Source organism: Hyperolius riggenbachi, chromosome 2, assembly GCF_040937935.1.
Source record: "Hyperolius riggenbachi isolate aHypRig1 chromosome 2, aHypRig1.pri, whole genome shotgun sequence".
Classification (NCBI taxonomy): domain Eukaryota; kingdom Metazoa; phylum Chordata; class Amphibia; order Anura; family Hyperoliidae; genus Hyperolius; species Hyperolius riggenbachi.
In genome coordinates this window covers 259886333-259905239 of record NC_090647.1, presented here as the reverse complement: position 1 = coordinate 259905239, position 18907 = coordinate 259886333, and the positions used below count along the sequence as shown (strand labels likewise).

Genomic DNA, 18907 nt, shown 5'->3' with positions numbered 1-18907 from the left:
CATTCAGGCAGGGATCACACTTGTGTCTGTGGAAAGCACAGACAATTCCCTGCAAGCACTTGCTTGCATTTTGACGTTATTTCTATAAGGAATTGCATGCGTTAAGCTATGCAGGATCACAGATGCCTCCTAAAAATGTAGCGGCCCCATAGAAAAGCATTACATGAGATTTTGCATAACATCGGGAAAATACTGCAGAACTGCACAAATGTGATCCCTGCCTTACTATTCCACTATGGGTGAGGATCAGGACCATTTTATTAGGGGGGATCAAGCAAATAATTTCTCATTGCATTCAAATGTTATGCAGCTTGAACCTGGACCAATAAAATTTGAGAGGAAGGTTTTCTGATTGGTCCAATTTCAAGCTGCATATAATTTACATAAAATTTACATGCAAGGAGACATTATTTGCATCTCATTGATCAACATCACATTTCAGCCTCTTAAAAGGCATCTTACCACACAACACAAGCAGAATAACAAGCAAAGTATTCCAACTTGATAGCTAGTTGCATGAGGTTATAGCAGGTTTAGAATGCAATCCCTTCATTTCAACTCTAAACATTGTGTTTAGTAATGGCAAACATTTCAGCTTGCTCACTTTGCTTTTTGCACAAATATAACAGTTGTTGTTCAGTGTTCCTGACAGGTGGAAGTGTTAGGGCTCGTTTCCACCTTTGCGGTGCGGAATCGCCTGGATTCCACCGCTGATGAAATCGCATGCGGATGCGATTCCCCATGCGTTTTTGCCGCGAATTTGCATAGGTGAGGGTATATGCGATTTTAACCATGTCACTGCCTGTGTGAATTTACATTGGTACCTATGCGAATTCGCGGCAAAAACCGCATGGGGAAACCGCATGTGATTTCCCTATTAAATACATTGCATGCGATTCGCATGCAATTCACATGCATTCCACTCGCAGGCGAATTCTGCGGCTCTTTTGTGCGTTTTTTCACCGCTGAAAAAAACGCACCTCAACAACGCTACAGTGGAAACAGGCCCATCCACTTGCATTACATGTGCGAATCCGCACGCGTTGGACTCATGCGAATTCGCGATAGTGGAAACGAGCCCTCAAAGCCTGCTGTCAATCCGCGAATTAGCCCAGATGTCGAAAAGGAGTAAAAAGAGGCATCCTGCTATAGTCAGCCATTCAATCATGCAGGGAGAGGAATCTGAACAATCTATACTCCAAAAAGTAAGAAAACAAAAAGCATCCTAAACGTGCAATCAATTTAAGAAATACAAAGTTGGCTGAAAGTTGGAAAGAAGTAGTTTTCCACTTAGCTGGCGTGTATCTTGCAAGATGCTCGCTAGCAGTGCTAGTGACCAAAGCACGCATTCTGGTGCATGCTGCAAGCAACTGAAGCATGCCATCAAGAACTGCACCGATTCGTTACAGCAAACAATGGAAGGGATAAGGCAGATGTAGCCAGATTCAGCCCTAGCGGAAATGGGCCCCAAATTAGGAATACTTGTGCAGCACTAATATACGGTAGCTTTATAGCAATTCTTTAACAAAAGTGGAATTTAATTTAAGTCATGGGGCACAACTATAATCAGAAATTGAATTGGCTGACAGCAAACTTGTCAATTTTGTAATACAGGTATAATATCACTTCAGCTACCAAAACTCTGCCCTCACAGATGTGTGGATTGCCTAAAGAAGTAGGGCAGAGATGCAAGGTCAGGTATATATAAGGCCTCTACTCACAGCACACTTGTTCATGGGGCTTGTGTACGAAAACTCACTGGGACCTTGTGGAATTTGCAATTAAAACAGCAATATTAAGTAACTCGTAACAAATGCTACGAACCACAACAAGTTCCTTTTTCTTGGACTATCTAAAGCCGTGGTTTAAATAAGTGAATGTTCCTACTATCTTAAAACCTGTAGCAGCTAAATCAAGTAAAACTCCATTTGACTACAGGGCCGCATTTTTCCTGGCACTGGGGAAGTGTACCTTCCCCCAGCCTGGCTGGCTATGCAGAGTGGGTGGCAAGGAGCTCTAATACATACCTGTCCTGATGGCTAGATCGGCTTCTTCTCCCTCCACCACGTTGTAACATACTCCCAGCAGGTTTTCTGGGTCAGGATCACATGATATGACGTGTGATCGGGATCCAGAAGACCGTGTCCAGTGTTACAACACCACCTGGTGGTGGAAGTCTCTCATCACCCCTCTCTTTCACCTCCAGGGGATGCTGTAACGCTGACACAGTCTCCCAGGTCCCGTTCACCTTATATCATGTGATCCTGACCCAGAAGACCTGTCAGACGTTCAGAGCCATGGGTGGGGGACAAGAAGAAGCCTTCTGGAACAAGTGAATATAACTTCTTACTGCCACGCAATCATTTGGCTGCACTAGGCAGCCAAACAAGATATGCCGACAGAGGCTCGCAGCCCACAAGCCGCTTTACAACAAAGCATTTCATTTGAAGCTGTTAAAGCGGAATATAACCCTGCATTTCAACTTTGCTCTAAAACATTATTTACAGTATATTAGATGCAACCAGCATTTTTTTCTTACTAGACCAGCATTGGAAGGGTTACTCAGAGCTGTAAAGTTCCTGGAGATTTCTGCAGACGCATCCGAAGCTGACATAGATACATTTATGTAAACAAAATGTATCTAAGTGTTGAATGTGACTCACTCTCTCTGACTGAGAAGGAGCTGGAGGACAGCCAAAGAGTGTAACATTTATCAATAGATACATTTAACTAAATAGAATGTAACAATCTGAACTTCTGCATATCTCTCCACTGAACTTTAAACCTCTGTGTGTAACCCTTCCAATGCTAGTCTAGTAAAAAAAAAAAATGCTTTTTGCATATACTATTCTGTAAATAATGTTTTAGAGCAAAGTTGAAATGCAGGGTTATATTCCACTTTAATGGGTTAATGCAGGATGGTTGAATAGCTCAGTAAAACCTAGATTTGTGGAGGCCTGTTGATAAAACTTCATTCATACCAACTGACAATGCAGCACAACGCTTTCTTTGAGAAGTTTGCCTTGCTGCCATGAGCAGTAATGTGAGGTCACAGGGCTAGTTCACACTGGGAGCATAAATCGCAAATGGGATCACAATCTTGCAACTCACATTTACCACAATTAGCAATTCCTGTTCAACAGAACATGAATTACAACACAATTGCCCCCAAAGTGCTGCATGCAGCGAGTTTGCGACATATGCAAATTGAAACCGCTGCAGTGAGAATGATCCGCTTAGGGATACATCAGTCACAGCGTTTTGCTGATCGCCGGCAATCAACAAAGCGCTGAAATGCTCCCGATTGTGAACCAGCCCTAAGGGGTACTAATATCTAGCAACATAGCCACTAGGGAACTGTAATACTGCTTAGCAACACAAGGAAGTTGCTCACTTCACTGTTGCTGCTCTTTTGTTATCGTCAAAGGCATAAGCGGATCTTTATTAAACTGAGAAAGGCCACATCCCACTAATAATATTTCCCATTATCGGAATCATCTGAAAACTTGCAGTTACAACGCCTCAAAATTAGTTCTGTATTTTAAAAGCTCAGTAATGCATAGTAACTTTGCAGCTCTATAGGTCCCTTAAAGAGACTCTAACGTCAAAAAAATCCCTTGGGGGGTACTCACCTCGGGTGGGGGAAGCCTCCGGATCCTAATGAGGCTTCCCACGCCGTCCTCTGTCCCACGGGGGTCTCGCTGCAGCCCTCCGAACAGCCGGCGACAGACCCGACTGTCAGTTCAATATTTACCTCTGCAGGCTCCAGCGGGGGCACTGTGGCTGCTCTCGGCTCCGAACTACACGGAAATACCCGACCTCAGTCGGGTCCGCTCTACTGCGCAGGCGCCGGAAACTTGCGCCTGCGCAGTAGAGCAGACCCGACGGCGATTGGATATTTCCGTGTAGTTCGGAGCCGACAGCCGTCAGAGCGCCTGCGCAGGAGCCAGGAAGGTAAATATTGACGTCATTCTCGGAGGGCTGCAGCGAGACCCCTGAGGGACGGAGGACGGCGTGGGAAGCCTCATTAGGATCCGGAGGCTTCCCCCACCCGAGGCGAGTACCCCCCAGGGAATCTTTTGACGTTACAGATCCTCTTTAATGGAAGTTATTTGCCTTCATTCATCTATCTTGCATATTACCGATTTGTCTGGAACCTGAGGGTTAAAGCACATGGTACATTTTAAAGGACAACTGAACTGAGAGTGATATGGAGGCTGCCATATTTCCTTTTAAGCAATACTATTTGCCTGGCTAACCTGCTAATCCTCTGCCTGTAATACTTTTAGCCGTAGACCCTAAACAAGCATATACAGATCAGGTTGTTTGACATTATTGTCGGATCTGACAAGATTAGCCACCTGCTTGTTCCTGGTGTTATTCAGACACTACTGCAGCCAAACAGATCAGCAGGGCTGCCAGGCAACTGGTATTGTTTCAAAGGAAATAAATATGGCAGCCTCCATATTCTTCTCACTTCAGCTGTCCTTTAATCTAATGCTGCAGAGAAATTGAACCACTCACTGACAATTATTAGGTCACTGGTAACAAATGAAAAAACCCAGCAGAAAATAAACTACTCAGTAGCATTAGGTTAATGTCATTGTGCCATATCCAAAACACTGCCAGTCATTTTAGACAGTAGATACTTCATAGAATTCAGACTACACATCTGCAGCGAGTGCAGAAATAAAGTCCCTATTCTAGGAGTATCTTTTCTGCAGATTTCTCTAAAAGGACCACTATCGCAAAAAAAGTAGGCAGTTAAAATCTGACAGAACTGACAGGATTTGTGTGTGTTTGTGTGTGTGGGTGGCTCTTTTTGTTTTCAACAGCATTTCCTGAACAGCAGTTTAACTGCCAAAATAGTAAGATACCAGCCGGCCTCTACTCACTTGCACACTATTTTGTCAGTTAGACTTTTCAACTGCTGTTCAGAAAATGCTGTTGAAAACCTTGAGAAACCCCCATGAGCAGATGGACTGGCCCAAAACCTGTCGGTTCTGTCAGATTTTAACTGCCTACTTTTTTCGCATAGTAGTCCTTTAAAATGTTTCAAACCCCAAACATTGTATGTAGATGTGACACACAAGTAAGGGGTTACGAGTTATTTAACTGTTTTCTGCAGACTTAAAACAACAAGAGCAGCCACACAAAAATAACAAAAACAAACATGTAGCTAGCCAAATAGCCACAGAACGTTTTAAAAAGAAACATTACCCGCTTTGACGTTTTGACACTCAAACACACATCGAACAGAGGGAGGCACAAGAGGAAAATATGCTGCAAGGAACAAAGAATGTGCCAGTCATAACACCTTGTAAAGTACAGTTAAAGCTTGTCACTGATTTTTAAAGGATCACTCGTTCATCCATGTCAATTACGAGGCGTGACAGAACAATACACATATCCGGGACCCTTTCAGTCAAAAAAAAAAAAAAAAAATATTAAGGGAGAAAAATAAACAAAAATAGTTGTTTAAGATTGTTCTTTATCTTGGAAACTGTTTGTCCTCCTAACCAATAAAAATGTACTGCAAAATAAACGTTAAGGAAGCGGTGTCCTTCAGACAAGAGTCAAAGTTCAAGAGGCCTCTTATTCTTGTTTATCCAGCAGCTGCTCTTTCCAGGCTTCATTCAAGTAAACTAGTCGTTTGTAGTTGATGATAAGGAGAATGAAGTTCAGCAAATAGCTGGTGACACAGATAACACAGAAGTCCTTCAGCACAAAGTACAGGATGTATGCCAGGTAGAGGGACCCTACCACTGACACTATAGAAGATGACATTAGCACTAAAGCTGCTACAGCACTTACAGTCATACCTACAAGAGAAAAGACAATAGAGTATTAGTCCATGCAGTCTAAACACACCAGAAATAATGACTTCTCAGCACAACTGACATCACCGCAAATTTATAAAGAATTATTGCTGGGAATACATGGCTCGATTCTGAGCCATTTAGATGACTGGATAGATCATTTCCGACACTTCCGATCTCTCGCCTTGTTGTTTCGCTGCTCGATTCCACATTGAGCACAATGGAAAAAGATAAGAAAAAACGAGTGGAAGTTAAGAGAATCGCCTGCTGAATCAAGCGGGGAATCGAGCCGCAAAATCGAGCCGTGTATGCCCAGCATTATTACTCTGCTTGGATTTGAAATAAAATTTGGAAAGACCGCACTGAGTGGAATATATACACAAATATGGGTTCTGTCACAAAACATCAGGCCAGTGGATCCCAGCTGTGAAGGGGGAAGGGACTGTCTAGTAGGCTGCCTTCAGATCATGCAGCATAAGCAATCTACATGCTTATGCTAAATTTATTCAGGCTGCATTAAAATATTTGTTATTAACTGTATCCAACCACCCATCTTATCTGTGTCATCTAATTTAGATATAATCAGCTTAATTCACTGCACCCTGCTGTAAAAAATAGCTTTAAGTATATTTTACATGTCAAATAAACCTTTTTAAAATGTTTGCAATGTTACAAACTAAGGTTTTATTTCTGCAGTTATTTATTTTAACCATTTTGTTTTTCAAGCACTATATTTTACATCCTGTGAGACTCATCTAAAGCCTGAGAAGTGTAAATATTCATCTTCTGCTACTGATGAGCACAGTAGGTATGCTTGCAAAAATGAACAGAACAGAATTCTTGGCAAAAAAAATACTAGAAGTCTAGTTTGTCCTGAAGAAAAAAAAATACATATTATATAAAAAATGAGTGCTAATTAAATCAAGCCATAGTAAAAAAAAAAAAAAAAACTGCTCTGGTCCATAAGGTGAAAACAACCTCCAGTGGTAAAGTGGTTAAACTTGCGTTTCCAGAATAAAGATTTAAAGGGACTCAGAGCTGAAGTAAAGAAAACATTTTATACATACCTGAGGCTTCCTCCAGCCCCATGCGCTCGGATTCCTCCCATGCCTCCGTCCCACTCTGCTGGCAGCTTCGGTACCGGGCCCCCGCACTTCCGTCAGTCGGAGACAGTCTGACGTAAGAAGTGCGCTATTTGTGTATCTCTCCAGGAGGAGCTGGAGAGATACATAGAGGGCGCATTTCTCCGGTGTAGACTGGCCCAACTGACGGAAGTTGTGAGCTGCAAGCAGAGGAGGACGGCGGCATAAGAGCGATCAGAGCGTATGGGGCTGGAGGAAGCCTCAGGTATAAATAAAACATTTTCTTTACCTCAGCTCTGAGCCACTTTAACACGTGTGCAGCTACATTATGAAGCAAGACCTGTGGGCATTTGAGTAAGAATGCATAATAGTAGTCGCATGCCTTGAGGCAACATTTTGAAAATCCATGGTACTACTGCCATTCAGGTAGCCACCCCCCATAGTGTATCTTTGCATCCAGAAAATTGATGCCGTACATTTTGTCTGGAAATTGATCAAAATTACGATTTGGGGCATCCATCTCTGGCAGTTTTGAATCTGCTGGGAAAAGCGATAAGTGTATGCACCTTTACATCTCAATCTGGGCCATCATGTAATCTAATCTCACATAAAATGACTTTCAACTCCACCATATTGTTAGGAGATGCTGGATACAGGAGGGGCACTAATATGTAAATCACACTCATTCACCATCTTAGAAAAAAAGTGTAATTAGTACTATATTAAAATGTATAAACAAAAACTAAGACCAGTCTGTTAAACAATTTTCCGTTACCAGTAGGGTCATTCATGCCTAATACATCATATGGTTTCTCACCTGTACCTCTTCTCCATCTTGCTTCACTGCAGACAGACCTCAGTATAGAATAGCAGTTATCAGTCTCACTGTACCTTACACAACAAATTCAGGTAGCACAGGAATGGGTAGAGGGGTGAAATAGGCAGCACGGTGGTTTCATCTTGCAGCACTAGGGTCTGTATGTCTGCAATCTGCACAGGTTTCCTCCCACATTGGCTTTCGCACTAAAACTAACCTTAGACTATGAAAGAGACAACAGGCTTTGACTATGGAAAGGACTAGATTGTGAGCTCCTCAGCAAAGCACTGTGGAATTCACCCCATGAGGATTAGCCTCCCTGCTGTGCAGCTGGTTATTATGAAGATCACAGTGATGCCATTTCACATGCCCATCTGCCTGGACAGCTAGAGAAGGTGGCAAAGCCAATCTCATTTTCACTAGCAGAAGTTTGCAATGGGACCAAGCTATATGGACAAAAACAAATAAAAAAACCTACAATGAAGTTACCTGAAATTGGCTACAGAAGTACTGATTGTACAGTATGTGTTCACATCCTTCACTAGTGTAGATACCTACCCTAAGCCTGGCCTTGTCACAGCTTCTGGAATTTAAAGGACTGCTATTGCGAAAATTGTAAAATTTAAAATACATGAAAACACAAATAAAAAGTATGTTTCTCATTGAGTAAAATGAGCTATTAATTATTTTTCTCCAATGTTACAGTCACTTACAGTAGGTGGTAGAAATCGACAGAACTGACAGGTTTTGGTCTAGTCCATCTCCACATGGGGCATTTTCAGGGTTGTTTTTTTTTTTTTTATTTGCAAAAGCACTCAGGGCTTGTTCTCACCTAGGGTGTTTTTGCCCTTTTTTCAAGCCCCGGCCTTTTTGAAAATCGCCCTAAAAAGCTTGCACAACGATTCCCTATGAGAGTGTTCTCATCTGAGCGGTTCATTTCCGATTTGCTCAGCAAATCTATAGGGAAATCGCAAAGAGCTTGTAAAAGCATTTGTATAGCGATCTCCCCAGTGCTTTGATGAATACACTGTATTCATTCATTTCCAGATCAAAGACTTCACTTCCTGACCTGCGTAGTGGGAAAAAAATCCCCCCCCCAAACAAGAAAATTTGAAAATCACTGGCATCAGCTATTTCAGATGTGAACAAAGCCTTAGTGAACGTCTGTTGCACAGTCCAATTGCCAAAATAGTGTGCAAACAGGAAGGGAGGTCGGCCAGCATCTTTGTATAGTTTCCAGGGAGTGCTTTAGTAAAGAATAAATTACATACTGGGAATCCCCCAATAAGGAGACGGACTAGTCAAAAAGCTGTCTGTTCCATCAGATTTCTACAAACTGCTGTGACAGAAACATAGGAGGAAGTAATGTGCAACTCATTTTACTCTGGAAGAAACATACTTCTTATTTGTATGTGTTTACATGTATTTTAAATATTAAAATCTTTCTCAATAGTGGTCCTTTAAGGCAGTTTGAAGGAGTTTTACTCAAACTGTTGTGTGTATCCACTTACTTCATGCAAGTCTGAAGCTAGGTACATTTAAAGGGACCCTGAACAGGTTTTAAAATCAAAATGTGAACTTACCTGGGGCTTCCCCCAGCATCCTTCTGGATCCCCTCCAGGTCCCACCGGTGGCTGTTAATTGGCGACTGCCGCCTGAAATCGCCCGTACAAGTCTCCGCCGCGCACAGTACGCCTAATCCCCAGGTAAGTTCAAATTGTGATTTTAAAACCTGCTCAGGGTCACTTTAAATGTTGCTGTTATAATGCAATGCCTCCTGTGCTTCTCGCATGCCCCTTCTATATAGACTGCATAACCTGCCATTTCTCAGTTGTGTATGTCTTATGCCAAAATAATGCTGTGCTGTTTATCCTCATACTGCATAGATGTTGGGAAGATAATACAATTCATATACAGGATTGTGGGAAGATACAACCATACTGTAGCACATTTACATTTGATATAATTACCCCCACAGCTACCATTATGATTTAATAAGCACAGAATATTAGAAAATATAAACGACAAACAAATGAAATATCTTGACATTAGTTTATTAGAAAAAAAGCACACTTCATAATACATTAGAAGCAGAACTTGCTGACAATATGGAAGAATTTATAAATAAACAGACACTGGCAAACAAACAGATCACAGCTAGTTCTGAAAACACCTGAGAAAGCTCATGCACACTCATGCTTTATGAGGAGAAACTGACAGACATCTGACAGCTTGCTGTGTACCAAAACCAAATCCTAACAGTAAACGTTACCATGAACAGGCAGAGCAGCTTATTGGAACCTGAAAATAAAAAGGCATGGAAAATCCTGCTGATTCCAAAAAATAAAAACAAACATTCCACAGTAGCACAATTGCTAACACTGCTAAGGAAATACATTTGGAAATTTGAAAATATATTTTAAAAAATATCAGTGTACTTTCATTTACATTTAAGATACCTTATATAGTCGCATACAAGCCGAATTTTTGACCCCAAAAAAGTGGCCCAAAAGTGGGGGTCTGGGCTTGCGAGTCATCTTCACCCAGGTGCTGCGTCCATGCCCTCCATTGTTTCCGTGCCCCCTCCTTTGCAACATCTTGAATATGACACAGTGATCGTATGATTGCTGACCTGCTGGTGCCTTCGGTGGCGCGGAGAGAGAAGCGGCATCATGGACAATGCTGACCTGCTGTCGCTTCGGTAGAGTGAAGAGAACAGCGGCGTCATGTGCTATGCCGGGGATCCCCTTGCCTCTCTGTCCACCGTCACGTGCACTGCTGGGGATCCCCTTCTGTCCCACACTCTGTGTCTACGTCAGTGCCAGGCATTCCCTTGCCTATCTGTCCTGCTCGCCGTGTCTCAAATCTATGGCGCAATCTAGTGGCACCTTAAAACACAACAGGCAGGACAGAGCGGCGAGGAAATGCCCGGTACTGAAGCGGACATAGCGAGCGAGACAGACAGAAATACATTATATACGGGTCAATCACTTTTTCCATTTTTTTAAAGTGAAAAGTGGGTATCTTGGCTTATATGCGAGTATATACGGTATGTAAATAATGGGGAAATTTGATTATCATAAAATTAAAGCTCTGCAGTAGCTTGAAAGACAACAATTAGCAAGAATTAATAACAATGTAAGTGTACTAAAAAGGAGTGATAAAAGCACCATGAGTTAAAAAACAAACCAATACTTCACAATATTTACGTTTAAATTTAATCAACAACAAAAGTATGACATTTTGTAAGTGATTTGTATCCATTTTCCCATTTAACTCTTGATTCATTGAAATAGCCAAGTAGCATACCTAGCTAGAGAGTGGTGAGCATGCTTTTGCAGGACATTTTTAAAATGGTACAAACTTGTAGAATCAAACGGATGCAGAACAACAAGTGTCGAATACTTCAGAGCAATCTGTTCCACATCCACACCCCATGACAACGGGCAGCGAGACTGGTTTGCTGGGGTTTACCCCTGAGGCATCCGGTCAGCCCATGGAGGGTGTTTGTACCTTTCCTCCTCAGATGACACAGGGAAGCCACACTAGTAGCCTGGGCTTCAGTCCACTGGCACGGTGGGACCCAAAGGATGAGGAGATGATCAACATACTTGCTGAACTTTGGGAGGAGGGAGGCCAATTGGATTGGCCAAGCTTAATGGGAACGGATTGTCTGTCCCTGGGAGATACACACTCCTATAGAGCATGTAGATCGGTACAGCCCTTCCCTGTGAGCCCGGGGTCAAGTATTGATTATTTCTTTAACAGAGTGTTGGCGGACTTGAGAGCACAGATCTATGAGAAGACCATACCCAATTTGAGTAATGAGGAGAAAAAGGCCTTAAATTGGTTGAAACAGCAGGAGGGTCTGGTCATAAGGAATGCTGATAAAGGTGGAAATTTGGTGATCATGACAAGTCACCAGTACAAAACAGAGGCCGAAAGGCAGTTGAATGATGAGTCAACTTATTGCAGGCTTCCTTGTGACCCGACCCTCCGATACCAATCGAGGTTACAAACTCTCCTACGCAGGGGGGTGGAAGGGGGGTTCCTCCCCAGCAAATTGGCTGGGGATCTCTTCCCGGCCTTTCCCAAAAGACCGGTCTGGTACCATGTTCCGAAGTTGCATAAATCGATGGACGCACCGCCGGGACGTCCCATAGTCTCTGGCTGTGGGTCTCTCACGGAGAGACTGTCCAGGTACCTGGACCATCTCCTGCGCCCCCTCTTGAGAGGAGTGCCCTCTTACCTAAGGGATACCCTCGAGGTGTTGCAGATGGTGGAGCGCGCCACTTGGGTCCCGGGAGACAGACTGGCCACTATTGATGTGGTCAGTCTGTACAGCAGGATTCCCCAGGACCAGGGGGTGCAGGCCGTCAAGACGGTATTTACGACGTACGAATAAAGAGGATGATTATATTGACTATGTTTGTCAGTGCCTCCAATTTATACTGGAACATAATGCATTTATGTTTGACGGTTGTTGGTACCGGCAGGTCTCGGGGACGGCGATGGGGACCCCAGTGGCGTGCTCCTTTGCGAACCTCTTCTTGGGGGCGTGGGAGGAGTCTGCGGTGCACTCGGACATGAACCCGTTCCGGGGGCACATCAGACGATGGTCCAGGTACGTGGACGACGTCCTGGTGGTGTGGTCTGGCTCTGATGCCCAGTTTATCGAGTTCTTAAATTATCTGAACATTAATACCATTAATATGCAATTTACTTCGGAAATGGTCAGTGAAGAGGTGGTTTTTCTGGACCTTAGACTCAAGGTGGAGAATAATAGATTGATCAGTGAGGGATATCGGAAGCCAACTGCAACCAATTCTGTCCTCCATGCTAAAAGCTTCCACCCCAGACATGTGGTGGAGGCGATTCCGTATGGCCAGTATTTACGCCTGAGGAGGAATAATTGTTCGCAGAAGACCTTTGACAAGCAAGCCAATGACCTTACAAACAGGTTCAGAAAAAGAGGATATGACATGCAGTTATTGATGAAGGCTAGATGTAAAGCCCAACAAAAAGAGAGGGGCTCACTCCTGGTAGGGAGGAATGAGGAAAAGAGGAGAAATGCTAAAGACAGGATGGTATTTACATTTGACTACACCCCCATGGCCATGAAAGTTAGGGAATGTATTTACAAACATTGGGAGATAATCCAGCAGGATCCTGAGTTATCCCAGAAAGTGGGAGGACCCCCACGGGTAGCTTTCAGGAGAGCACCTACCCTCGCTAATATGCTGACCAGAAGTGAGTTTGTAACACCTAGAATTACAACATGGCTAGATCGACGTGTCCCAATAGGGAATTACAAATGCGGGCACTGTAAATATTGTTCCAAAATGATTACTTCTAGGTGCCTTCAAATAGGAGGTGTAGAGTTCAAAATGCGAGGTTTCTTTACATGTCAGTCAGACTATGTTGTTTATGTGTTACTTTGTCCTTGTGAGAAATTCTACATCGGGCAGACTACAAGAGCTATCAAAACCCGGATAGGGGAACATGTTAGCACCATCAAAGCAGGGAAGAGCTGTACCAGGTTGGTGACGCACATGCGCGACGAACATGGGAAGTCTAGTCGAGGTTTAACATTTGCGGTGTTAGAAAAGGTGGAAGCCCCTGCTAGAGGGGGAGACAGGGACAAATTACTCCTTAGAAGGGAAACACGTATCATATTACAGACTGGGGCGTTGGGCCCAGGGGGCCTGAATGATAGAATTGAGTTAGCCTGTATGCTGGACCCCTGATTCCTGAGGGTTGGAATGTTTATGGGTATATGTAGTTTCTGGGGTTTATACAACATCTGATCTGTTATCTGTCTGTACTTTATGGTGGTGTTCTAGGTGGGGATGCCTGGAGAGTCTGTAGCCATCAAATGATTTCTATGTGTCTTACCTGAAGTCAATGTACTTATTTGTTCTCTTGATGTTTAATGGTTGTGGTAATATATATGTCCATGTAACCGGAAAGTTCTATCTCCCAAACTTGCTAGTTTTAATTGTCACTCTGTCACTTAAACACTAGGGAGGACGTTGGGAGAGGTGGGACTGCCCACGGGCTACACTTGGGGTGGGCTGGATTTATGCCCCACAATGTGTGTACGTCGGACCCATTGAACGGATAGGAGAGATGACAATTTACATCTCTCCTACACGCTGCTTGGTATTAATTACCATGACACGAGTTGCCATGGTTACCAGACGCCTAGATACGGAATTTACTAACCCGGTAGGCGTGTCATCGCCTTTGACAACGCGAGCACTGAGGACTTCAGTCCCAGTGCGCATGACGGCTGCATATATCGTTCCGTCGGCGGATCTCATCCGCACGGCATCATGGGATCCGTAGTCTTAGCCTGGGACACACACCCACCCGCCTCCTACGCCCTCCTTCTCCAATCACACGGACGCCTGCGGCACCCGGAAGAGGCGGGGCTTTCCCCCGTGGTATAACCGGATGTCTGCAGTGCGCCCTTTACAGTGGTACGTGGCGTGACCAAGCGTCTGCACAGACGCGAAACGGCCGTCGCCGGACCTACTTAGTGCCCTGGCTCCCGCACCTCCACCGATCATCACCCCACAAGACCACCTACACGAGGTACTTATGGTTGTGGTAACCTAATGGATGTCTGTTTTGGCTTGCAATAAATGACAGTTGGACGGAAGGTGCCCGGATTTCCTCTTTCTTCTTCCAGTGACAAACTTGTAGACTCCTACCCAAGAAAGCCGAATGCTGTAATTAAATAAAAAGGTGCTACAACAAAGTATTAAGCCTAAGTGCCCGTTTCCACTCTAGCGTTGCGGAATCGCCGGCGAATCACCGCAGGCAAATCGCATGCGGGTGCGATTCCGCATGCGTTTTTTGCCGCGATTTCGCATAGGTTAGGGTGATGCGATTTTAACCATGTCACTGCCTGTGTGAATTAACATGGGTACCTATGCGAAATCGCATGCGAATTCGCAACAAAAAACGCACGGGGAAAACGCATGCGATTTCCCTATTAAATACATTGCGTGCGATTCGCCTGCATTCCACACGCAGGCGAATTCTGAGGGCCCTAGCGTGCAGATTTTTTCTGCACAGAAAAACGTTCAGGAAAACGGACAAGTGGAAACAGTCCCATCCACTTGTACTGGCTATGCGAATTCGCATGCGGGCAACGCATGCGAATTTGTGATAGTGGAAACGGGCCCTAACACACAATCACAGTAGCTTGCAAGGATCAGGACTCAATCCCGCAGGCAACAGTCTGTGGCCAAGTGCTGAACAGACTAGTCATTAGTTAAGAGAGTAGTGATGGGTATGTTGCTACAGGGGCGAAGGAAGGGGTGGAGGGAGGTTGTGTGTGTGTGTGTGTGTGTGGGGGGGGGGGGGGGGGGGTGGAACAATGCGCAGCTCGTGAAGGAATGGCTTTCGGTGGGCAGGGCGAGGGGTACAATGTGCTCATTGTGGCTAAAGATTTGGCATGCTGAAACTTTAAAGCGGACCTGAACTCAGAACTTCCTCTCTGCTCTAAAAGAAAAGCAACAGCACAATAACCTTTAAAGAAAAATATTTCTTTGTTACAGCAGATAGTAGCCCCACAATAAATCTGCAGTGCATCTACTTCCTGCTTTTATGGAAGCAGACATAGGGTTAACATCCTGTGTTTACAGATTAGCTGCTCTGCTGAGGCAGCCAGCTGACAGATCAAATTACAGTTGTGATTAGTCACAAATAAGGGGGAATTAGAAAGGCTAAACTGTCTAAATATATACAGGGTGCATTTTTCTCAGCTTTCCTTCTGTCCTGTGCAAAAGTCCACTTTAAGCAACATCAATGGGTTATACTCTAGATCAGGGGGTCAAGAACCTTTTTGTATGAGAGAGTCATGAACGCCACATATTTTAAAATGTAATTCCGTGAGAGCCATACAATATGTTTCAAACTAAATACAAGTATAATTGTATTTGTGGCTGTTAGTTTTGGATGGAGCGTGAGTAAGCTAGTAGTGCATAATACAGCAGTAGCATGCCTACTTTGAAAATTTTACTTGCACTGCCACACTAAGCTGCGCTTCTTGAGTGGCGCAGCTTAGTGAATCAACCCCTACTGATTTGTCTGCGAGCCAGATGCAGCCATCAAAAAAGGGCCACATCTGGCTCCCGAACCATAGGTTTCCTACCCCTGCCCTAGAATCTTGGTCGAGACTGTCCTTAAAGGGGCACTATGGCGAAAATTTTAAAAATATATGCAGAGAAGTACATTTTTTTCCTGAGTAGTTTTCTCCTATGTCGCTGTCACTTACAGTAGATAGTAGAAATCTGACAGAAGCGACTAGTCCATCTCTTCACAGGGGATTCTCAGGGATTTATTTATTTTCAAAAGCACCTAGTGAATGGCAGTTGCTTTGTCCAACTGCCAAAAAACTGTAGCAAGCAGGGAAGCTGGCCAGCATCATTGTTTAACCACTTAACGACCGCCTAACGCCGATAGGCGGCGGCAGGTCGTAAGTGGTTTTACATGGAAACGGCCGCTCGTTCCATGTCAGTTCACGGAGGGTGTCTCCGTGAACAGCCTGCGAGCCTCCGATCGCGGCTCGCAGGCTGAATGTAAACACGCGGGGAAGAAATCCCCGTGTTTACGTCGCATGGTGCTGCTGCGCAGCATCGCCGTAAAGGAGATCGGCGATCCCCGGCCTCTGATTGGCCGGGGATCGCCGGCATCTGATAGGCTGAAGAGTATCAGAGGCGGTGCAGGACGGATTGCCGTCCTGTGCTGCCCATGGGAAGGAGGGGAGGGAGGGAAAGAGGGAGGCCGAACAGCGCTGCGGAGGGGGGCTTTGAGGGGCGCCCCCCCGCTACAGCAAAATAGCCGGCGGCAATAAGACCCCCCCCAGCAGGACATCCGCCTAGTGGGGGGGGGGGGGGGGGCTGATCGCCCTGCCTGCAAGGTGATCTGTGCTGTGGGCTGGAGTGCCCACCCAGCACAGATCACAGAGAAATAGCCCGGTCCTTAAGTGGTGCATGGGGAAAATTGGCCGCGTCTGCCGGCAGTGACGCACTTCGGCTTGCGTCGACTGGCCAAAAGTACGGGACTCGGTACCAGCGGATAGAGGCAGTGGAGGATGGCGGCGTGGGAGCGATCCAGGCTTATGGGGCTGGAGGAATTTTCTTTGGGGGGGGGGGGGGGGGGGAGAATATCTTTATAAAGAATAAAAGCCTTGCTGAGAATCCCCTATGAAGAGATGGACTAGTCCAAAACCTGTAACTTCTGTCAGATTTCTACTACGTACTGTAAGTGACAGCAACATAGGAGAAAAGTAATTTATGACTCATTTTACTCTGGAAAAAAAAAAATGTACTTGTTTGTTTGCACATAATTTAAATTTTAAAATTTTTCGCCATAGTGCCCCTTTAATGGTAGCATTGGCCAATTCTGGTCTAACGTGTGTACTTATCTTCAGCTTACGGATGTGCACACTTATTAGAGCTTTATATTTTACCCTCTAACACTTTTTTTCAGTTCAGGTGGGAAAAGTTTTGGAAAAAAAAAAAAAAAAAAAAGTGTACTGAGGTCCCACACGTGTACACATGCGGCTTGTGGCTTTAGTCACATAGGACTTGCATGTGATTGCTGTTTTCAAGGCAACTAATCAGTTGTAGTTTTAGGCCAGGTTCACAGTGAGACATTGTGTTGCATTCCGTGTATAAACACGAATGCAACATAATGGAACAAAGAATTGTACCGCACATTACAGCCGCGATGTGTCACATGCAGTGAAGCATCCAGTCAATGAAAAGTATGCTTCATGCACACTGTATACTGCAACACAACCACCGCACTGTGACTGTTGCATAGATGGTGTATTGCAGTGCAGTCAGCAACATTACAAAGCGGTCGCAACACTGAACATGGCCTTACAGCATATCTTCAGTTACTATTATTTATAAGTTTGACATATTACATTCTAAGTACCGTACTCACCAAGTAGCATCTGTAGTAAATAAAATATAAATCCAAAGACACTGTTTGGTTGATTCATTACACTTTCCTTTCCAAAGATGGAACCCAATACTCCAAATCCACGACCCCACCTGCACATAAAATACAGCAAGATAAAAGGAAAACTCCACTTTCATAATATATAAAGGAAATGTTTTATGTTAAAAATGGCTTATCAATATACACCACTTCAGGCTGCATTTTAAACTATAAACAAGACAAAGCTTAGCACAATCCTCACTAATTACAGGCACACTGAACTGAAGACTGAGCGCTCGTTCACACTAGGGGCGTTTTTGACAATTTTTAAGCCCTTGCGATTTTCAAAATCGCCCTGAAAGCTCTTGTGCACCGATTCCCTATGAGAGAGAGGTCACATCTGAGCGGTACATTTCCGATCCACTCAGATAAGCGGTGCTTGGGCCATTTTTGAGGAGACTCCTCCTCAATGGAAGGTATAGGAAAACGCAAAATGCTCACAGAATCGCTTTGTGCTGCATTTTTAAGTATAAATACATTGTATTTATTCTTTTCCGGATCAAAGAGTTCACTTCCTGACTGAGGTTAGCAAGTGAAAAAAACGCAATTGCTCTGCAAAAGCATTTATAAAAGCGCTTAAGAAAACCATCCAACGCGGACAGACGCGGATGGAACGCAATGTGAACAAAGCCTAACAGTGTCAAGAATAACGATATTCCGCTGAGGCTCCTAATGCTGGAATGCATAGTCTACACAAATACACAGAAAGAGAGAAGTGTGCAACAAAAGGGTAAAGCAAGGGTAAAATACTTTCCAAGACCATCACTACCTAAAAGATGCATCATCAACCCCTATACCACATACCAGTACAAATTGTGATGTAGGTGTGTCCAATAGCAATGCAATCAGAAAGGAGGATCACAATACTTAGGGCCTATTTCCAATGGTTCTGCATCAGTTTTTCTGCATCCAGATTTCTGGATGTGGCTGTTTAGAGCCTGTCTGCACTATGCGCAGATTCTGGATGCAGAAAAACTGACTCCAATGAATGCCTATGGGCCTGTTTCCACTAAACGTGATTTGCAGATTTCTGCATCAGGCATAATTTCCCATACAATGAACACGTTAATGGAAACAGGCCCATAGACATTCAATGGAGTCAGAATCTGATGCAGAAAACTGCAACATGCCCTCCATAGTTTTTCTGCATCAGAAAAATCACATTT

At 44.2% G+C, this 18907-nt stretch overlaps 1 protein-coding gene across 2 annotated transcripts in view; it reads right to left on the bottom strand.

Moving 5' to 3' along the window:
- Positions 1–5473: 5473 nt before the first annotated feature.
- VKORC1L1 (vitamin K epoxide reductase complex subunit 1 like 1) overlaps positions 5474–18907 on the bottom strand; it is a 33493-nt gene continuing 20059 nt past the window's right edge. Inside the window, exons 2-4 of one of the 2 annotated variants that reach the window (XM_068268582.1) lie at positions 17685–17794; positions 9991–10019; positions 5772–5822 (exon numbers count right to left, since the gene is read on the bottom strand). In XM_068268582.1, the coding sequence (XP_068124683.1) occupies positions 5817–5822; positions 9991–10019; positions 17685–17794 (145 nt within the window). In that variant the 3' untranslated portion in view covers positions 5772–5816. Of the gene's footprint in view, positions 5823–9990; positions 10020–17684; positions 17795–18907 lie in introns of both variants that reach the window. The other variant, XM_068268581.1, reaches the window with a different exon arrangement.